This window comes from Centruroides sculpturatus, unplaced genomic scaffold (genome assembly GCF_000671375.1).
Source record: "Centruroides sculpturatus isolate CEXI.00-Female unplaced genomic scaffold, Cexi_2.0 scaffold17, whole genome shotgun sequence".
Classification (NCBI taxonomy): Eukaryota; Metazoa; Arthropoda; class Arachnida; order Scorpiones; family Buthidae; genus Centruroides; species Centruroides sculpturatus.
Window position 1 is genome coordinate 1,433,504 of NW_019384462.1, and position 22,641 is coordinate 1,456,144.

A 22,641-nucleotide genomic window follows, 5' to 3' on the forward strand; every position below is an offset into this window, starting at 1 on the left:
TTTTTTTTTTTTAATTTTATGGCAATGACAAGAAATGGCAACATTTATCGGGAAGATAAAATGCCATATGAAATTTTGTCATATCAAAATACAAATTATCGAATTTTATTTTGATATATATTTTTTTAAATCAAACCGCTTCTAATCCGAACAGTTTTTATTTTCTACTTGTCTTTCACTAGATTCTACGTTACTGTTACTCTCTTCTTCTTCTTCGTCTTCGTCCTCGTCCTCATCTGCCGACATTAATTTGCGTGCAAGTTTCACTGCATAGAATTCGTTGTAATGCGTTTTTCTTTTATATTCAAAAAGCTTCCGTTTGGCTGCAAATTTCAGATACAAACATTAATTTCACATAGTTGAAAATTACAGTACTGATGTTTAAACTGAATTTTGAATATTGCGTAGATTTGCTTTAAACTGTAGTAGATATCTGGTGTATAAGCAAAAATTTTCTTTAAAAATATCAAAACAAAACCAAAATATATTAATAAATACTAACCTAGTATTACTAAATACATACTTTCCCATTAAATAGAAAGTTTTTAATCATCTGCGGCTTAAGTTAAATAACGTTATTTGCAAATGATACCATGATAACAGTACACTACCATGTGATTTATGTTGGTTTTGACATTTCATACCTGCAGAAATTCTACTATAAGTCATAGCCATTTTCAATTTACAATTAGTAAATTTATCCCTTTATACTGTATTCATACTACTGGAATAATCTTTAAGCAGGATTAAATTAAGTTGCATTACTGAAAACAAAATTTCAGTGCGACTTATACCACTCAAAGATACATAAATGGCTTGACGGTTTATATTGCATCAAATATTATATATTTGGAAAGAGAAGAATTATTATAATAGAAGTGAATGAAAAGAAATACGCCTATTTATTCCCATCATATTTTGAATATAAGAATGGATATCAGAGAAAACTTTGTCATGAAACAACTTAAGTTTGTTTCAGAAAGCAAATTAATACGAATCACTTTCTTAAATTTAAAGCAAGGTTTTAATCAGCTTCACTTACATAGTGTTGCTTAAGTTCACATATTTTAAGCCTGTTTAAATGACAATGTGAATACTGTATTAGCATACAAAGCTTATGGATTTAAACACCACTATAAGCTGTTATTTATTTTAGTGATTAAAAACTGTAAATATCTGAGGAGGACTTCTCAAGGAAGTCAAAAACATTAGTGTAAGACTGAAATTATCTGCTGGAAAGGAGTGATTAAGGCTATAGTTTTGTAATATTAAAAATTGTAAACGGCCAGGAAAACGACTATCCGTAATGACTAAATTCAAATACTTATGCGCTAAATTAATCATTATACAAAAATTATTTTAACATTTGGCAGTATTTATCATTATATTCGGTCTCTGTTTATAAAACATCTTATATAAAAGATAATCTCGACATATATTCTCTACTTGAATTCATTACATGTAATATATTGAACAGGATGCAATTTATTTTCAGATTTATTATAAATTTATCTCACAAATCATCTAAGAAATAAAAATTTTAAAATTTACTTTGTTTTATTATATTCGACCAATCTGTGTTTAGTTAATTTAATGCAAAATTAGAAAAATTGAATTTCTGTAATTTCCAACTCGATCCGATCAGAACAAAGACATAATTGTGCCTATCTAAACATTTGTACCAATCAACCAGCAAAACAGTTGGCATATAATAATTATATTTGGCATCTGGCTAGTTTTTACTCTATGTATGACAGATGGATTTGAAGAGGACATAATTTTGCGATAGCTGATATCTAGCATTTCAATATAAAAAGTAACGTAATTTAAATAAATTTGTAAATCAAACATTACATACTAGAGGAAAAGTTATAAAAATTTAAAATATAATCTGAAATTGATAATTTAGGTAACTTTTTAATCTGCTTATGTAACAAAATTAGTTATCAAAGCTCTTTGCTGTTGAAGATGGATTTCAGAAGAAAGTGTCTTGTTAAGTGCACTGTATCAGTTAATGATAAGATATATACATAATATTTTTGCTAAATTGTGCTTCCATTTAAGACAAATCACATCCTTTCAAAACAGTACTACATATACACTAAAATAGAATTCAAATGCAATTTTCTAAGTAAAATACTTCTAATGTTTACCTCTTTCCTCTTCTGTTTCGTCTTCTTCTTCTTCGCTTGAAGATGTTTCGGTCATAACTTTTGGCGGTTTTTCTGCACCTTCTTGTATTCTATAAAATATTAATTTAAAAAGATTTAATTAAAAAAAATCTAATGAGATATTTTGCTAAAAATTTTAGGATTATTCNAATTTTTAACGTGTTAACCGCTATCCGACGTGCCGGCGGTCGTACTAATTAGGGCCGTACAGAGCCATACGACTGCCGGCGGTCGGAGCCAACTTTATAGATGTGCGCGAGAGACCACCACTAGGATGTAAAACAATGTCTTACAAGGCCAAGATAATTTAACCTTGAGTGAAACTACATTGGTTATAGCAACATTGGGCAGTCGGATGGCTCCGTACGGCCCTAATTAGTATGACCGCCGGCGCGTCGGACAGTGGTTAAGAATGGTTAAGAAAATAGGTTTGAGTGAAGTTACAATCTTTTTGCAATTTTTTACAATATTGTTAAACAGTTAGTCAGACAGCTGAACAGTTAAGGTGACAGTCTGCTGCTCTGGAGCTCTGGAATAAATTGGGCAGATCAAAAAAATCCCCAGGAATTTTTGGGAGTCGATCTTGGACGTGTTGGGCTATTTCCCTCATCGACTGACTGCCCCATTGTGGACCTGACCAAACCCGCGATGGGCTCGATAAAAAAGCCCTCTAAAATTATCATTAAACTATATTAGTACAGCCACAAAAATTCTAAAAATGTTGCAAAGAAATATTTATTGTTTTGAAGAGAATAAATTGGATAGGAAATTTCTCTAAATAAATAAATAAAACCAGTTTCTTTTTCAACTTCTTATGACTAATTAAACACAACATGCCAAATAGAGTTTTCATACTTTTTATTAATTTGTTTTATGAAATAAAAACAAAAAAATAATATAAGCAATGAATTTACTATTGTTAATATTTAAATGTTTGTGACATCATAATTACATTCTATTAAATAGTCACACAATACATTTCAGATATTCAGGAAGTGATAATATCTATAAATATATTTTCTAAAATTATGACAAAATCTGTTACTAAATACTTTTGACTCATATCCTTCATTAATGTTTGAATCACTCATTTGTCAATTAATTTTAAATATTAATGTTTATTTAGTAGGGTCTATTTCTGAATATTTATTTAGCTGAAATATTATTCTCCTCTAAATATATACAAATCGTAGGTGATTTAGTAAGATGAAAATACATTATAAATAATATATGTTGCAATATTTTAATCATTTTCATAATCATTATTCATTCATAATAATAAAAATTTTCGTATTGTGTAATTTCTTTAATGTAGAAATTAGACCTCATTTTCATTAGTATCCTATGACAAAAGCCAATGGCTTGGCAGAAAATTTCCTTGAAACAACATTCACAGATGATCAAAACCTACCAGCCAAAGGAACAGATAATTTTGTGATTTAAAAAATGGCTTAAAAAATTCTTTAAAAAAGACAATGCCAACACAATAAAGTGGTTCAACAAGGATGAAATAAAGATTACAAATTGTTCTGTCAGAATGCATGCTCACGGTTAACGAACTGCTCTTTGAAAAGCAAGAAAAAGCTTCCATTTGTCAATACTCCTATTGTATACCTTAAGAAAAACTATCAATGTAATGATTAGTGAAAATAAATATATTAAATCTATCATTAGTCTATTATATAAATTTAAAATAAAATCATAATTAATTTCTGAAAATATTTTTCGCAATATCTTCCTTTATAATTAAATCGTAATAAAAATCAGATTTTATTGATTTTGCAATCTTAATAAAATATAAAACTTACTTTTCTGCTAGAAGAGATGGGTTAATAGCTAATTTCTCAGTACCAGAAAGATCTTCATCTTTATAATAGTTATAAGGTGTTTTAGGCTCATCAATTGTCATGTGGCCATAATCTTTATCCGCAGGATGAAGTGTCTGTAATATGTTCATTTCGTCCCATTTGATATCTTGCCTGAAAATATACAGTTTTAAATTGATTAATTGATGAAAAATAATCAATTGATACATTGGCTTAAAATTGCCTAATATAAGAAAACGTAATGAATTAATGAAATATCAATAATTGGTTATACACGCAACTTTTTTGATTGCTTTATTTTTCCTGTTGAGATATAACACAACATACTTTATTAAGAAATAAATTTTTTACATCTAAACACAACAAAATTATAATTTTTATTTACTAAAGACTGATTATACAAGATGTCAGAGAAGTTACTGCGCAGTGGCAAAGTTTTATTAACAGTGAAGTTTTACATATGATATTGCAGCTTTCCCTACAGCAAATGATAGTAATGAGCCCCGGAGGCACCAAAATCTGGAGAGCAAGGTCCAGAGATTATCTAATCATCAAAGAAGTCTTCCAAAAACCAGAGCATCTGTGAGCAAGCAGTAATGCCACACAGGACTTATATGTATAGTATTGAATACAACACCTGTAATTTTAATATCATTCATTACAAATTTCTCACTGCAAAGTAACTTTTCAGACACCCTACAGTAATTTCTTATAAAATATTCATCTGTAAATTAATAAGGTTGACTGTCTTATTAATTTAACTAATTAATAGAGAATAATGCTAATGTGAAGATAACATATGAATATAGCAGCAAATATTTGATTATATATTTATAATAATTAACATTAATAAAGTTTTCAACTTTATACTGTCAAATCTTAATACACCGAGAACCATCCGTAATTTAAATCTTTTGACAGATAATCGATAATGTAATGGTATCAATTGCTTTCTAAAAGCATAAAAATATACATGCTTTACCTATAAATTCTGATATGTAATTGTAAAATCTGAATAAGATAATTATTATATAAATTCTCTGCTTCAAAATCAACTGCTTTATTAAAGAGATGAAAAATTAAGTTCATTCCAAATGATTTTGGTTCAAAAATAATCTACCTTCAAAAACATTAACAAAAAATTTAAATTCCAAAATGATTTTAAATAAAAAATATTTTGAAGTAAAGAATTTTTAACGTGTTAACCGCTATCCGACGTGCCGGCGGTCGTACTAATTAGGGCCGTACAGAGCCATACGACTGCCGGCGGTCGGAGCCAACTTTATAGATGTGCGCGAGAGACCACCACTAGGATGTAAAACAATGTCTTACAAGGCCAAGATAATTTAACCTTGAGTGAAACTACATTGGTTATAGCAACATTGGGCAGTCGGATGGCTCCGTACGGCCCTAATTAGTATGACCGCCGGCGCGTCGGACAGTGGTTAAGAATGGTTAAGAAAATAGGTTTGAGTGAAGTTACAATCTTTTTGCAATTTTTTACAATATTGTTAAACAGTTAGTCAGACAGCTGAACAGTTAAGGTGACAGTCTGCTGCTCTGGAGCTCTGGAATAAATTGGGCAGATCAAAAAAATCCCCAGGAATTTTTGGGAGTCGATCTTGGACGTGTTGGGCTATTTCCCTCATCGACTGACTGCCCCATTGTGGACCTGACCAAACCCGCGATGGGCTCGATAAAAAAGCCCTCTAAAATTATCATTAAACTATATTAGTACAGCCACAAAAATTCTAAAAATGTTGCAAAGAAATATTTATTGTTTTGAAGAGAATAAATTGGATAGGAAATTTCTCTAAATAAATAAATAAAACCAGTTTCTTTTTCAACTTCTTATGACTAATTAAACACAACATGCCAAATAGAGTTTTCATACTTTTTATTAATTTGTTTTATGAAATAAAAACAAAAAAATAATATAAGCAATGAATTTACTATTGTTAATATTTAAATGTTTGTGACATCATAATTACATTCTATTAAATAGTCACACAATACATTTCAGATATTCAGGAAGTGATAATATCTATAAATATATTTTCTAAAATTATGACAAAATCTGTTACTAAATACTTTTGACTCATATCCTTCATTAATGTTTGAATCACTCATTTGTCAATTAATTTTAAATATTAATGTTTATTTAGTAGGGTCTATTTCTGAATATTTATTTAGCTGAAATATTATTCTCCTCTAAATATATACAAATCGTAGGTGATTTAGTAAGATGAAAATACATTATAAATAATATATGTTGCAATATTTTAATCATTTTCATAATCATTATTCATTCATAATAATAAAAATTTTCGTATTGTGTAATTTCTTTAATGTAGANACTATATTTTCTAAAATATATTTATTAACAAAATTACGGCTTACTTAATGAAATTTTGTTCTGTAGTTTTAATGTTATTTCTCAGAAGTTCTTCCAAATTAATACATATATTTATTATTATTATTATTTTTAATAATGTTTAGAATAGAAAAAATATATATAAACAGTTGTTATATTTATGTGAATTTTTATCAGCAATAGGATGATAATCTGATCTTAAGTGTTTATTTAAATAATGAAAATTGTCTCGGCAATTATTAGCACTTAAACTTATTCAGATAGATGATGCAACAGAACAGCAAAGGTGAATAAATGTTGTTTTAACTAAGTTAAATACTCTATACTAAATTTTAAATTGACAAGTCAGCAAACGTGATAAGTTTTTAAACTGTCATGTGTTGAATATCATGCATCATATAATTTATAACAAAACATATACATAGTAAATTCTTAATTTATTTTCACATAGTTCACATTTTTTATGGGTTTTTTTCCCCTTTAATTTAGCATGTTTTTTCCCTGTGTTTGCTTATGTATGCACGTATTTATTATAGACTAGCTGCAAGGACCCACTTTGCTGGGTTTTTATTTGTTCATACATTTGTATGTAATATAGTTTTTGTTTTTTATATATAAAAGATTGTTTTTCTAAGTAATCTAGAATCTAGCTGCAAGGACCCACTTTGCTGGGTTTTTATTTGTGGGCAAAAAGTAACAATAGTGAAGATTAAGATAATTACATTATAGCCAATCTTACCCATTTTTACAGAATGCAAGAATTAGGTCCCTCGTTTCCAGACTAATTAGAGACCTGGTCCCGATTCTATTTCTGAATGTCTCCTGTTCACGTCCAGTCAAACGAACTATTTTCAACGTTTCTGGAACGTTTACAATCGTTCTATAATCAAACCAATATTCAAATTTCATGTTCGAATTTAATTTGAATATTGTTTGAATTAAATTTGAACATAACATTCGAAATAGAAAACCACTTTCAGCCCCATATCTCCCGCAACCTTATAGCTATCGAGACGCAACCCCCATAGTGCAAGAATGGAGACTTGGGGCTACTACTATATACAAACACCATTCACGTGCAATGTGTAGTTTTGGCAGAAAAGTGAAATATAGGGACATACACGTCCATTTATATATATATATATATATATATCAGCACAAATGGTTGCTATATCAAAGGATTTCTGGATCACCCAGTATAAAATTTATATCAAGTATTTTTTTTTTTTCAAAATGTTACTAATAAATTAAATTATTGTTTTAAAAATCTTATAATTCCAAAGTACGTATTCTTTGTAGAACAAAACATTACAAAAAACAAAATACTGCAGTTATGCTATTGAGATTTCTTAGATAACATTTTTCTGAATTGCTACATAACATTATAATTCACTAAATCCAATATATCATTTATACTGTATGTAATTCTATAATGATATACAGGTATTATTATTATTATTATTATTTGAAGTTGTTTATTTAGACTGGATATTTTCAATATTATTACCTATGTTCATTTGATATCATATAGCAATAGATATAATCTATTACCAATAATAATCACATACTTTTTAATCTTAAATAACTTACAGAATAATTTTAATAATAGATCATGTAACCAATGTGTGAGTTATATGAAAATAACCAACTTCTTTAGGTTTGTGTTTATGTTGTTCATGTAATAAATCATCCAATCAATACAAAATTTATCATATACTGTATAAAGCTAAGCTATATTAAATTTGTTAAGTATTTTATTTATTTGATTCAATTATACATATGAAATTCTTTGGATTAGCATCAAATTATTAAAATTCCAAGATTTAATTTTTATGCGTTTTTATGGTCAGATAAGCTTTGCGCACATTAAAATTTAAAAAATATTATGATTACTTCCATTTATAATATCTTTTTAGACTCTTCTAATTAAAAATAATAGGTTAAATTAACATTTTATCACACATTATTTCAGTACAAAATAAATAAATAAATAAATAAAAAAGAATGATATAAAATTCTAAGAAAGATTTATTTCAACTGTTTCCAATTGTCTGGCATACTTCAGAAAAGACAAATATATATGAGGAATGTAAAAATATTACAGGACAGTTACGTCATATTATGTAACACAATACGTACTTAAACAGTGACATGTGCCAAGGATTTTGAAGGTCAATAGTCCACTCGAGATAGCATTTAATTGGTAACAGAGTCAACCTGATTTTTCTGATCATCAATATCCTAACTGAAAAAATTTACATATAACTCAGAAGATAACGCAGTTTAAAAAGAAACTTGNTGTTTTTCTAAGTAATCTAGAATCTAGCTGCAAGGACCCACTTTGCTGGGTTTTTATTTGTGGGCAAAAAGTAACAATAGTGAAGATTAAGATAATTACATTATAGCCAATCTTACCCATTTTTACAGAATGCAAGAATTAGGTCCCTCGTTTCCAGACTAATTAGAGACCTGGTCCCGATTCTATTTCTGAATGTCTCCTGTTCACGTCCAGTCAAACGAACTATTTTCAACGTTTCTGGAACGTTTACAATCGTTCTATAATCAAACCAATATTCAAATTTCATGTTCGAATTTAATTTGAATATTGTTTGAATTAAATTTGAACATAACATTCGAAATAGAAAACCACTTTCAGCCCCATATCTCCCGCAACCTTATAGCTATCGAGACGCAACCCCCATAGTGCAAGAATGGAGACTTGGGGCTACTACTACATACAAACACCATTCACGTGCAATGTGTAGTTTTGGCAGAAAAGTGAAATATAGGGACATACACGTCCATTTATATATATATATATATATATATCAGCACAAATGGTTGCTATATCAAAGGATTTCTGGATCACCCAGTATAAAATTTATATCAAGTATTTTTTTTTTTTCAAAATGTTACTAATAAATTAAATTATTGTTTTAAAAATCTTATAATTCCAAAGTACGTATTCTTTGTAGAACAAAACATTACAAAAAACAAAATACTGCAGTTATGCTATTGAGATTTCTTAGATAACATTTTTCTGAATTGCTACATAACATTATAATTCACTAAATCCAATATATCATTTATACTGTATGTAATTCTATAATGATATACAGGTATTATTATTATTATTATTATTTGAAGTTGTTTATTTAGACTGGATATTTTCAATATTATTACCTATGTTCATTTGATATCATATAGCAATAGATATAATCTATTACCAATAATAATCACATACTTTTTAATCTTAAATAACTTACAGAATAATTTTAATAATAGATCATGTAACCAATGTGTGAGTTATATGAAAATAACCAACTTCTTTAGGTTTGTGTTTATGTTGTTCATGTAATAAATCATCCAATCAATACAAAATTTATCATATACTGTATAAAACTAAGCTATATTAAATTTGTTAAGTATTTTATTTATTTGATTCAATTATACATATGAAATTCTTTGGATTAGCATCAAATTATTAAAATTCCAAGATTTAATTTTTATGCGTTTTTATGGTCAGATAAGCTTTGCGCACATTAAAATTTAAAAAATATTATGATTACTTCCATTTATAATATCTTTTTAGACTCTTCTAATTAAAAATAATAGGTTAAATTAACATTTTATCACACATTATTTCAGTACAAAATAAATAAATAAATAAATAAAAAAGAATGATATAAAATTCTAAGAAAGATTTATTTCAACTGTTTCCAATTGTCTGGCATACTTCAGAAAAGACAAATATATATGAGGAATGTAAAAATATTACAGGACAGTTACGTCATATTATGTAACACAATACGTACTTAAACAGTGACATGTGCCAAGGATTTTGAAGGTCAATAGTCCACTCGAGATAGCATTTAATTGGTAACAGAGTCAACCTGATTTTTCTGATCATCAATATCCTAACTGAAAAAATTTACATATAACTCAGAAGATAACGCAGTTTAAAAAGAAACTTGTTTTTCTTTTTTGAATACAGTTTGCAGGAAAAAATAAAAAATAAACTGAAGATTAAAATTACATAACAGAGGAAAATGTTTATTTTTTAATATTTATATTATTATATTATTATATCATTAAATTATTATTCTTATGTATTATTATATATCATTATTTATTAAAGTTACATATAAAATGGATTATTTAAAAATATATATAACAATTATATTAGAAAAGTGGAAAGAAAATCTTAGATTTAGTTTTCCCACTTTTTAATATTATAAATTAATTGAATCAAACAAATTTTTGATATTTTATAATTTTAAATACAGTATATGTATTAAAAAAAACTCTACAGTTACTTTTATATATTTAACAATGGAAATTAATTACGACAGATATATGTACAGTATTTATTATCTTGAAATACGTTCAGTTGAGATTATTTAATTTGTAGATAAATTAAAATAGAATCCTGTAAAACTATTTTAAGTTAGAGATTTCATAGATTTTTTTTTTCCTGAATAAGGTTTCAGTAGAATTCAATCGATACTATATATATATCAATACTATATATATATCACAAGAAAATATTGGAAAGAGATAAATAATCTCGTTATATTAAAGTTACTATCAACTCTTGCATTCATATGTTTATATCACAAGAAATTTATATTATTAACAGATTCATTATAAAGAAATTTTTATGGGTTTTTATTTTATCATTAATTTTATTTAATTTACGCTACATTCTAATTCTGATATTTTGACAAATTTTTATTCCGTCGAATATGCTTTAATTATTATTCTAACAAACCCGACGATAGGAAAAATTGTTCAAAAACAATAATCGTCTTTTATAAATAGTTTTCGTAGTAAGTTATTTGCTTTGAAACGTTAATACTAATACACTGTATATATAATATGTAAACGATTTCTTTAATTTACTAAAGTTATATTAATTTCTAGTATTTGTAACATTAGGAACAGAAATCTACGCAGTGAATTTTATCGATTAGAAGAATTACCTAAGATTTAAGCAACTTTCTATTTTAACTAATTATAAAATTAGTTTAAGACTTAAATAAATTAAAGATATTGAAGTATGATAATAGTATAAGTTCATTAAAATTTTACCATTAAAATTTACTTTTTAACCAAACTTTACACGTATCGACGAAGCTAATTTTCAAATAATTTACAGTTGTCCTTGACAGAGATCCCATTCTTTCTACGTTAATTAAATTTATTTTTGTTTACACAAATGGATTTTTCATCTCTCTCTACAATTACTACATCCTTTATTTAATTATAAAATTTTCTTTTATTTTAATAAGATTTTTATTCGATATTTCGTTGAATTATTTTAAATGCTTTTGTCATTTCCAATAAATAATGTCATTGATCAATTGCATTAGTAATCATATTTATACAAAATTTAAGAAAAAAAAAATAGTTTTTTCTATTTAAATATATTTACAAATTTATCGTTCACTTAAAAATAAATACCATTTAATATCAGAAATTGGGAAAATTTTTAAGCATTACCTGTTAGACTAGAAGTAATTAAATATATGAAAATAAAGTGAAAACTGGTCTGTATCTCTAATTACACAGCCAAAATTGGAATTTTAAAGTTAAATCCTAGCCTACGCGACTATTTTTTTTCTTCAATATTAATGTATTATTAACACTTATAACATTTTAACTAAGTTCATTGATATTTCTATCTTTACATAGAATTCATATTACATATATACTATAAAATAAATAGTTAAGAGAATTTATAATTTATTTTCGCAAGATATGTTAATAGATTCAAAAAATATACATATATTTATATATTTTTACTTGTTTTTTTTCTTATTAATTCCCTTAACATAAAATATATATAAAAATTTGTGCTTTAATGCATGACCTAAAAACGTGAAAGTAATTCCTCAACTTTCCTAATCCATAAAAAAAGAAATAAAAATCAAAATTTAATGATACGGCAAGTATTACTGAAATTTTTATTAATTCTTATAAATATTTTATGAAAATTTTAATGCATATATCAAATTTTTTATCATATTTTGGAAAAACTGTATATTTAACAATAGATAATTAATTCATTCTGATAAAAATTCATTGCGATTACATAATGAAATTTTTAAAATTTATTAAATTTCATACTGACTTCATTCAAAATTATTAATATACTTATCGAATAATGACTATTTACATAAACTGTTTATATTATAAAACCCATTACTTAGACGGCCGAGCGGCGAAGGTGGCAGCCTACCGCTTTCCGGGGAACCCGGGATCGGATCCGGACGGGTCGAAAGATCCCCAATGTCCGGAAACGTTGGGTCGGGCCCCGTCCCTCACCACCCGGCTAGACCTGGCTGAACCCGCAATGGGCTTGCCAAAAGAGGGTCGCTTAGTACCCACAAGGCAGAGAGTTTAAAAAAAAAAATTATTACTTAAGTATAATTTAGGATCCGTTATGAAGATTTATATTTATTCATGAAACCTTTCCAAAGTCTAAATCATTACTTTAAATTTATTTGGCTTCACGGAAGCACATATAAATAAATTTCGTACCGTGTCGCGCACGCAACGCTCGATGCCGTTCACTAATTTGCCGAATTAATTCTCAGTTTTAGCACCTACCAAAAAAATTTGCAAATGATCTACAACTCAATAAAAAGATTGCAGTTTTATAAAGAGAATAATGCTTGTATTCCATTTAAATTACACTACAAAAAAGAAAAAGAAGGGAAATATCAATTGTACTAGGAAAACAATAAACAATTACAAACAATTATTCATAAGTTTTAATACATAAACAATAGAGGTGACGTCACAGACCTAAATTGAGGCATGGTGTCATTAAAAGACTGTATAAACAATGGATTTAACTGAAGAAAATTTAAATAATTGTATATATTGAGGTGAGGAGTGTTTGGAGGAATTAGAAATGAATATAATAATATATAATGTGTTTTATAATATAAACTTTTGAAGTTCTTTACAATTCAATGGGAAAGTTACTTACTGTCTATTGATATCATGCTGATCTAAACTCTTGGAGTGCTTGAGAATGCCTTTAGCTGGTTTCTTCGTTAAGTTCTCTGCCATTTTCTTTACATGAATCAAACTCGTGCTTTCTATGTAGCGTTATATTGTGTAACGCAAGTATTTCTAGCACACTTAATAACAGCTCAAATCCACTCGTAGAACATGTTCAAACGCCACATCTCGGTTAATATTTAAAACTCTTTATCTTTCACTCCAATCGATAGTAATTCGTCAAGATGTATCTTTAAAAATATTTCTATTACTGTAATTACTATTACTTTACGAAAGGAAAATATTATTTATTAGTTAAAATTTTAAGCGTTTATTATTATTATTTTTTTTATAATAAATTTTAATTTTATTTTTTAATTATTGATATCCGTCGTTTTTGTCTATATTCTCCATTTTGAAATGGAGATAATATTCGGAATAGGATTATAAATAATTAGTTTATAGGGTTTTTATTTTGTGTTAAATATTCTTGGTTAATTTCATAATAATGCCAGCCAGTTCGGGCGATTTCGTTGTATTCGGCGGTATTCAACAGCGCATCGCTATGAGGAGTCCGAGTTCGATTCTGGTCCGGATCTTCACAATTTTAACTCTATGGGCACTAAGTGGGCCTCTTTTAGCAAGCCAATTATGGGTTTGGCCAGGCCCACAATGGGACTGCCGGGTAGTGAGAGACGAGGCCCTACATATTCAGGATAGACCACTCCCGAAAAATTCTAGGGGCTTATTCGACCGCCTGTATTTGTTACCTGGTTCCCGGAGCGGTAAGCTGATGCATTAATGCGATTATAAGTTAAATAATTATACAAATTTTATATAGTTATTCGAATATAATTTAAAAATTGGCCTATAATTGCGGTATAGGGAGCGAAAAGTTTAAAATTTTTCTTAAAATTGCTAAAAAGTATTTGAAATAGGATGACAAACTATTATCAAAGACGTATTATATAAGTATATTAATTCAATAAAGAATTCAGGACGTTAACACTCCACAAATGACAGTTATTAAGTATTTCCTCATATTTACGTCACATTTACGTAAGTACTTTAACACGTATAAGCTTACGTCACAGTTATTAACAAGTGACATAAGCTTATATAACACTACATTGTATATAATTGTTACTGTGAAAGACCGAAATTAGAGAATGTCGATATTCTCCGGTGAATGTCGACACACAAAATATGTTGGTGAAAGACCGAATATTTGGTTATATTATTATACATTCGAACAATCGCAGGTGTATGTCGACAAGCACAGATAAGCTTTGGTAGAGGTCGAAACGACACCCGAGAAGCCCATGTCGACAGGGAGGCGACAGTATATTGCTAAATTCTACGCCGTTTCCGTCTTCTGAAATTGGTGATATAATACGAATACAAGCCCCTTGCCGTACAGATGCCCGAAATGTGTTGGCGGTTGTTGTTTGAATAGAAGACTCCGACTTTTATAAATTAGCAAACAAAAATGTTACCCTCAAGCAGCTTTATACCCGTAATCAGTTCGTAAATTGTAAAGAAAAGTTACCAGTACTTTCCATAGATTAGATTTCTTTTCAAGAAATGTCGCTGAGAGAAGTAGCTGCAGCTAATTCGAAAAGTGGAGGGCAAGGCTATACACGCTGCCATTGCAAACAGAAGTGTTCCACGAATAAATGCAGTTGTAAAAGCAAGGGACAAGAGTCCCTTGCTTTTAACCATTGCAAAGAGAAGTGTTCCACGAATAAATGCAGTTGTAAAAGCAAGGGACTGTTGTGAAATTCAAAGTGCCATAACAGTTTAAGTTATTCCAATAAATAAGATTGTATAATGTTAATCACATAATTTATGTGAAAGTTTATTATTATATTATTTTCTTTAATGATTTAGAAGGTGCTGTTACTTAAGCTTTCTCCTATTTTGACATATTAAAAAGTTCATTTGCATAACAGCATACATGATAACACGAACAACCCAGGATATACAACCTGGCACACTTTAGCACAATATACAACCAGTTATATATTGTGCTAAAGAACGTGGTAGTTATGGTCAGAAATTGTAACCATTGTTTTAATGTTAAAGGACGCCGAATCCTCAAATAAAAGGTCGGCGTTTCGATCGTTTTTAACTTTGTGTTTTTTTCGTTATAATTTATCACGTGTTCTGTTGAAGTTCATCCAAGCCAATATACTGTTACTTCTGTGGTGTGTTAAAAAGATGAAAGATAGGCTCGAAAAATTAAAAAAAATTTTGTAAATACAGTAGAGCGTCGATTATCCGAATCAATTAGGGACTGGGGTTGTTCTGAAGATCGATGTTTCGGATAACCGAATATGTACGAAAAATATATTAATTTATCCCATCTTGACATTTTTCTCCGTTGTGTGTCGCTTCGCGTTGAATTTTCGTCGATGTTAAGCCTAACAAAGACTATTGTATCGTTAAAAATTATTTTTTTACTTTGTAAAAACAAAATAAATATATTGAAAAATATAAAAACAATAAAAAATTATACTTCAGAAGTTAATTTAGTATCAAAAACGTAAAATATTTGAGTATCCCAAGACATAGTCAAAGATTGCAGCGCCACAGCACTGGCGAAAATTTAAATTTGCCGACTGGAATTCTTTCGGATGATTGACTTTCGGATAATCGACGCTCTACTGTGGAATCAATCATTAAAAGAAAAAACCAAGCGCGTGAATCTTTAAGCCTGCTGTTTCTGGATGTGATCCTGGTATAAGCAACTTTACAACATCTTAATTACAGTAATTATGTGTTATTTCTTGATAATCCGTCATGCCGGATTATCAAGAATTTACCTTCCATTTTAATGTAAATCTTTTAAATCACGTCACATTTTCTGTGTATTCAGCGCGCCGTGTTATTTACTTGTCTGCCTTCTAAAATATACAGTCGACCCCCTATAACACTGTTGATAATTCCGTTTTATATGAATTCCATGTTGTACCAGTCACTTAGATTTTACAAATACGTGTGCCGGACTGTGAACGGCTCACGTATTTAAAATCTAAGTGACTCGTACAACATGGAATTCATATAAAACGGAATTATCAACAGTGTTATAGGGGCGTCGACTGTAATCGATATCGAAACGTGTCAAGTCGCGTTAGGTCTACGCGCTCTCGGTAATCCGACACTCCGGCTAATCTGGCACAATACCGTGCATCAGAGTACACTGTACAGCAATAAAAGAGAGACTAAAAACGTTAATTACGAAAATTTAATAAGTAAAAACATGAAAATCGATAAATTTGGAGGGAAAAAGATAATAATATTTGTACATAGGTTTATATACAATAAGTTTTAACAATAATATATCCCATATAAACCTTTCTAAACCGAAAATGTTTGCATTTAATATACAGTAATACATTTAGTTTAAACAGTATAAAAGATGTTTATACATACGTATAATCCTCCACAAAAGTTATAAAAGTTTAATAGCTTAATACTGGATTTAAATTCGAATAATAATTTTAAATTTTTCAAATAGAAAATTAGATTAATAGAGAGATGTTGCGGCCGAAGTTTTCATCTGTAAAACGTGAACTTCGAACGTCGAGCGGCGCTCGACGTTCGACGTTCACGTTTTGACGTTTGACGTTCACGTTCGACGTTCACGTTTTACAGATGAAAACTTCGGCCGCAACTTCGCTACTTTGTGACAAAAATTGGAAAAAAACTAATCATATTAGATTAAAAAAATTGTTTTAAATCTATTTAACAGTTTAAAAGCCAAATATTTACAATATATATTACGTTATTTACATAAAAAAAAAAAGAAAGTGTAATGGCGAAACACGAGAGTCCATAGCCAAATTTGTTGGAATTTTGATCTTCAAATTTAGGCCCCCTCTCCAGCGATAAAACTGGAATATATTTTAAAATGTAGAACCTAATTTCCGGTTCCTTAAATATTAATTTTTGATAATAATAATAATAAAATTTCGTTAACAGTTAACAATTCTTCGACTTTTATTAATCTTGGCGATGACCATTTGTAGCAGTTTGGAAAGAAGTTTGTTGTTCTTCGGTGCTCTGTATAAGAAGAGGAAGAATGAATGTTTTTCCTTTGACTAACTCTTCTAAACCCTGAGAAAGAATACAGAAATATATTTAAATATAGATATATATATATATATAAATTACAGTATTTAAAGATTAATTACAAAAATGGGTACTTACTTCTCCATCGTAAGATACCAAAGGAGAAATTTCGCAAACGATCTTCTTTGCAAGATCACTAATTTCATAAAAAAAATTGTATTTATTATAAAATATTTTCATTTATTTATAATTAAATTAAGTTATAATTTGTTTAAAGTTTAAAAGAAGACGTAAAATTCCTGTCACTCCGCGCATTGATCTTAATTTGTGAGCCACTTCACACGTAATTTGATGATCTATTAGAGAGGTTGCGGCCGAAGTTTTTAATCTTTAAAACGTGAACGTCGAACGTCGAGCGCTGATTTTACAAATACGTGAGCCGTTCACGGCCCGGCACACGTATTATGTAAAATCTAAGTGACTCGTACAACACGGAATTCATATAACACGGAATTATCGAAAGTGTTATGGGAGGGAGTCTACTGTATATTAGGAAATTAAATCTTACTTTGAGATGAGATCCATGTTCTTAGAATCGAATCTACCTCCCGCATTCAAGACGTAACGCATATGCAAATCGAAAAGATCTTGTCTAGCAGAAATTGGTGAATCGTTAGCCACATCTTTACTATTTTTCAATGGAGAAAACTCGTCTTTTCTTATAACTTCCCAAACAACAAATCGGCTAGAAACATTTAAAAAATAATTAATTTTAATATATGATATTGTGTACTCTAATTCAGTGATCCTCGGCCATTCTGAGGCTGAGGAATACCATTCATATATATTTATTACAAAGAGTATATAGGCATTTTCCCTGTTGATATACAATTTCACTTTTTTGCCCATAAGATAACATGAAACTGGGGGTATTTAAGTGTTATAAACTTAAAAAAAACCCAGTAAAGTGACCAAACTCTTAGTGTTCGGGGAACAGAACCACTTAGCCACTGGTGGTCCTCTAAAGGAATAAAACTTTTATCATTTGTAGTGTGAATTGAGATAATTAGAGGGAAAGGGAAAGATGTTAACTGAAAATAATAAAATAAAAATACTTTTCTTACTCCGATAACTCGAAAACATCGAAAACAAATTTTTCCAATTTGATTCCATTTGGTTTGGTCGGTTTTATTTCGTGACCATTTTCGTCCACGTAAGGGATTTTCTTGTTAGCCACGTGATGCTTTAATTCCTTTGCACTGAAATATAATAAATAAACAATTTCACTTGAATTCATGCATAAATATGAGTGACGTGACAAGACAATTTGTGGACTCACTTGACTACTCTTTTTAGAAAATCAAAAGTGAAATAATGATTGCAGATATTTCCAGCGTTGAATGTTAATCTTCCGTTAGGATTTCTCAACTGTGCCGTTTCTAGAGATATTTCGCTATATTCTACTACTTTATATTTACCATTTACTCGGCATACGACTCCTACAGATTCTGTTGGTTCTACCTTTTCAACTACCTGTAATATATATAATTTTAATAATTAATTAGGGAAGAAGTTTCTCAAGCTGTCAGCAAATCCCCCTAAAAATAAATCATATATATATTTATAGGTATAAATCATTAAGTCCGACCCCCACTCGGTATATGGCACATTACCCCGCCTATCTCCCCATCCCCTTGACCCTTAACCACTAAAATTGTATAGAATCAGTCTCCCTAATACCTTAACCTCTCTGCAAAACTTCTTTACCCCAGGTCCCATGGGACCTGGGGTAAAGAAGGCCCTTTTGCCAAAGCGTTATAGCTTCATAGGGACCAGGCAAATTTGAATTACGAGGACCCATGTACAGTGTTGACATCAGACATTTTTCTTCGAGGGAATTTTTTCAGATAAAAGATTAGTTTGAAGAACTCCAGCCCATAGGATAACGCCCCATTGTCTGTCTTTCTTTAATCTCGAGAACGGTATTAGATAAATGTAAATCAAGACCAATTATGGAAAACTTAGGGAAAAGAAGACCCCGATTAATTATATAAGAAATTACGGTTTTCACTGGAAGTCACGTTTATTTCAATTCAAAACTTTTCCCCCGAAAGTAGTTAATAGATGACCCAGAACCACTCTATTGTTATAGGAAAAGTATGATGTACAGGGGCAAGACACTGCAGTATTAATTTGAGGTGGAGAGCATATATTTTAGATTAAATAAATTAAAAATTGCAGACCGATAGTAACATTATCGTACCCCGCACACAAACATCCCTACATACAGAAAAAAAAACCCTGAATTCTTTTGCATTTCTCAACGTTTTAAGTTAAAAATGGGGGTGTCATCTTTTGACTTTCCCTCTGATAAATATAACAACAGGGAATCACTTTTTTTTAAACAACAATTAGCTTACAAAATTGTTTTTCAAGAAAGTGATAATAAACTTTATCTAATTGTAATGATGTTTTTCTGTGCCAGTTTGCGATTGGTTTTGTCAAATTTCGAAACATTTCCTACCCCAGGACTCAGAGAAACTGTTTATTTTTTGTTTGAAGAACCCCAGGCAATTCCTCTTTCCCCCCATAGGATAACGCACCATTGAGCAACACAATACATAACTTTATCCAATTAAAAATTACCTTAGCAGCACAGTTTGCTCCTTTAGAGATGCAATAACCGATGAAAACTGGATCGGCCATTTTTACTAATATATTATCAACACAATAAACGTGAATATGTTCTATTCCACGCCTTTCCATATCTTCTAATATGCCTTTACGTTTCAAAGCCCTATAAAGACCTCCGTTTCCATCTATTAATAAAATATTAAAATTTTTAATTAAAAAATTTCACAATTGAATTTCTTATTTAAAAGAATTTCATTAATTTATAATACAAACCAGGAGATTTTGATATTTTCCACGGTTTTTCTAATATAATTTTTCCATCGAACGTAAAGCATGGCAACATATTCTGTTCGAACATAATAATATCTTCTTTATTTAAACCGAAATAATTATGATGATCGAAAAAATCCATAGTTGGTTCGATTGTATGTTCGCTCGTCATGATATACCTTAAGAATTAAGTGTTTAAATAAATAAATATATAAATAAAGACTGAAAAAATCAATGAAAATGTATACTAACCATGGTATTTTTCCTTTTCTTCCCGTTTGTTCGTGGGCCAACTTTTGCAATTTGTAGATTCTTTCACCCTGAAGTTGATAGAGTGATTTACGAGACGGTAATCCCACATCGTACATTCCTTTGGGATGACTTACACCCAACCTGGTTCCTTGTCCTCCGGCTAACAGAAGCACCGCTACACGATTATTACTGATCTGATTGAGACCTGAAAAACACGCATTATCTTAATACCACAGTCTAAAACTCGTGTTTTAATACGGTATCGTGTAATTTAATAAAAGGTACAGCGAGTACAGGTTTACGTGTTCCTCATCTCCTCACTGAACTTAACATAAATCTAATTAAATCTATGAAAGAACGTGAAAAGAGAAGGAAGAATGGAAGGTTTTGACCCTTTATTCTTATTAAAAACCAACAAAAAAAAGTATTTAATTTTAAAAAAATCCTGGAGATAGAATAACGAAGTTAATCTTTCTCATTAAAATATTTTAATATCTAGACAAAAAAACTATTTATTTTCTATTGATAAGAATTATTTATCTGTAATTTACACGTGCTACTTTCTTTTCTTGAGCATTCTTTAGTTAATTTATATACGACTCCTAGTCGATTTGACATATGACCCCTACAACGGAAAGGTCAAAAAACTTGTCTGTACGATGCAAAATAATAATAATACCGGTACGTGTAGAAAGAATTCCTCGCTGAGATTAAACTCTAGAATTAATAAAATACATAAAAACCATTGGTTATTGTATTCTTTAAATTTTCTATAACTGTCAATTTCTGTCATACGGTATACTAGAACTATGTGTTATTCTATAAGATACACTAGAATTGGGTATATTGCATACTAATTTTCTAGATTATTATCTATACTTAAAGTGGTATATTATCTTACATACGTACTACACACAATTATACTTGAATTTAACACATAAAAACACTTACCTTCGAGTCTATATTCTTGTATTTTAGTATCGGGTGTAATAGAAAAAATTCCATGATTTTCGGTAGGAATGGGTTGTATTAAATTATCCAATTTTTCACCATTATTATTAGTAATCCTGCACGTTTGTTCGTAAGATGATAACACGTCTTCAAAGTCTATACTGAGGATGTCATTTAACAACATCTGTTGTCGTTCGTTATTTAACTGGTTCCAAAATTGTAGCAAATGTTGTTGCCCATACTTTTCCAGATTCGATCGTAATACTTCCATATTTTCTCAATCCAATTTCCTGTTCTAAATAGATGAAATAAGTAATAAAAAAAATCTTATAACTGTTTATCGAAGCGTAAGAAAATATTTAAAGTTAAGTCAAGCAGAAAAATCTATTCTCTTTAATGGCAGACAAAATGTTTTGCTCTGGGTTAAGACAAGTGGAAAAATAACTGTAGGGTGTCCTGATTTCTCTTACAGGACTAAACTACTGTCTCTGCAATCCTGCTAAACAGGTGAGACAGGATAGGTATGTTAAGAGGGAATGAGTATTCGGTTGTGGCGAAAGCACATCTTTTAGTAATGTTAAACGAGATCGCATCTCTACAACTTCAACATTTAACAATCACATTATAATTATTTTATCATTTAAAAGAAAGAAAAAAAAAATGTCATATTTAAACTATAAATGATCCTTAAACTAAGGTTGACCTCATTACCTTACGAACAATAATGAATAAAGGTTACCTTTAGTAATGCTGAGTAAAATCTTTAGTAGTAAGGCTGCATAAAATCTTTAGTAGTTTAGTAGTAATGCTGCATGAAATCTTTAGTAGTTTAGTAGTAATGCTGCATGAAATCTTTAGTAGTTTAGTAGTAATGCTGCATAAAATCTTTAGTAGTTTAGTAGTAATGCTGCATGAAATCTTTAGTAGTTTAGTAGTAATGCTGCATAGAATCTTTAGTAGTTTAGTAGTAATGCTGCATAAAATCTTTAGTAGTTTAGTAGTAATGCTGCATGAAATCTTTAGTAGTTTAGTAGTAATGCTGCATAGAATCTTTAGTAGTTTAGTAGTAATGCTGCAT

The 22,641-nt window shown here is 29.3% G+C and overlaps 2 protein-coding genes across 3 annotated transcripts; both read right to left on the reverse strand.

The window, feature by feature from the left end:
• Positions 1-13,577, reverse strand: LOC111620910 (protein phosphatase inhibitor 2-like). The gene is made up of 4 exons (XM_023362933.1): positions 13,369-13,577; positions 3,980-4,150; positions 2,154-2,242; positions 1-323 (listed from the first exon to the last, which is right to left on the reverse strand). Exons 1-4 carry the CDS (start codon positions 13,449-13,451, stop codon positions 142-144), a joined length of 525 nt encoding a protein of 174 aa, XP_023218701.1. The 5' UTR covers positions 13,452-13,577; the 3' UTR covers positions 1-141.
• A 3,593-nt stretch (positions 13,578-17,170) lies between these two features.
• On the reverse strand, positions 17,171-22,599 carry LOC111620878 (UDP-N-acetylhexosamine pyrophosphorylase-like). 2 transcript variants are annotated; one of them, XM_023362880.1, is made up of 10 exons: positions 22,303-22,599; positions 21,564-21,858; positions 20,613-20,817; positions 20,364-20,539; positions 20,103-20,275; positions 18,796-18,989; positions 18,581-18,715; positions 18,025-18,201; positions 17,595-17,652; positions 17,388-17,501 (listed from the first exon to the last, which is right to left on the reverse strand). In XM_023362880.1, the coding sequence occupies exons 2-10, from the start codon at positions 21,832-21,834 to the stop codon at positions 17,388-17,390; spliced, it is 1,503 nt and encodes a 500-aa protein (XP_023218648.1). In that variant the 5' UTR covers positions 21,835-21,858; positions 22,303-22,599. The 2 variants fall into 2 exon arrangements, with proteins under 2 accessions (XP_023218647.1, XP_023218648.1); XM_023362879.1 differs by lacking the exon at positions 22,303-22,599 and having other exon boundaries at positions 17,171-17,501; positions 21,564-21,834.
• Between the last annotated feature and the right edge of the window lie 42 nt (positions 22,600-22,641).

Bases quoted from the DNA above. Each gene is read 5' to 3' on its own strand.
- LOC111620910 (XM_023362933.1), bottom strand. From the start codon at position 13,451: ATGGCAGAGAACTTAACGAAGAAACCAGCTAAAGGCATTCTCAAGCAC. The intron at 2,243-3,979 runs GTAAGTTTTATA...AATATTTTATAG, and splicing joins CCATCTCTTCTAGCAGAAAA to AATACAAGAAGGTGCAGAAA. The intron at 324-2,153 runs GTAAACATTAGA...TGAAATTTGCAG, and splicing joins CGAAACAGAAGAGGAAAGAG to CCAAACGGAAGCTTTTTGAA.
- LOC111620878 (XM_023362879.1), bottom strand. From the start codon at position 21,834: ATGGAAGTATTACGATCGAATCTGGAAAAGTATGGGCAACAACATTTG. The intron at 20,276-20,363 runs GTTTGTATTATA...TTTTATTAATAG, and splicing joins GAAAATATCAAAATCTCCTG to ATGGAAACGGAGGTCTTTAT. The intron at 18,202-18,580 runs GTAAGAAAAGTA...AAATGTTTCTAG, and splicing joins GATGTTTTCGAGTTATCGGA to CCGATTTGTTGTTTGGGAAG.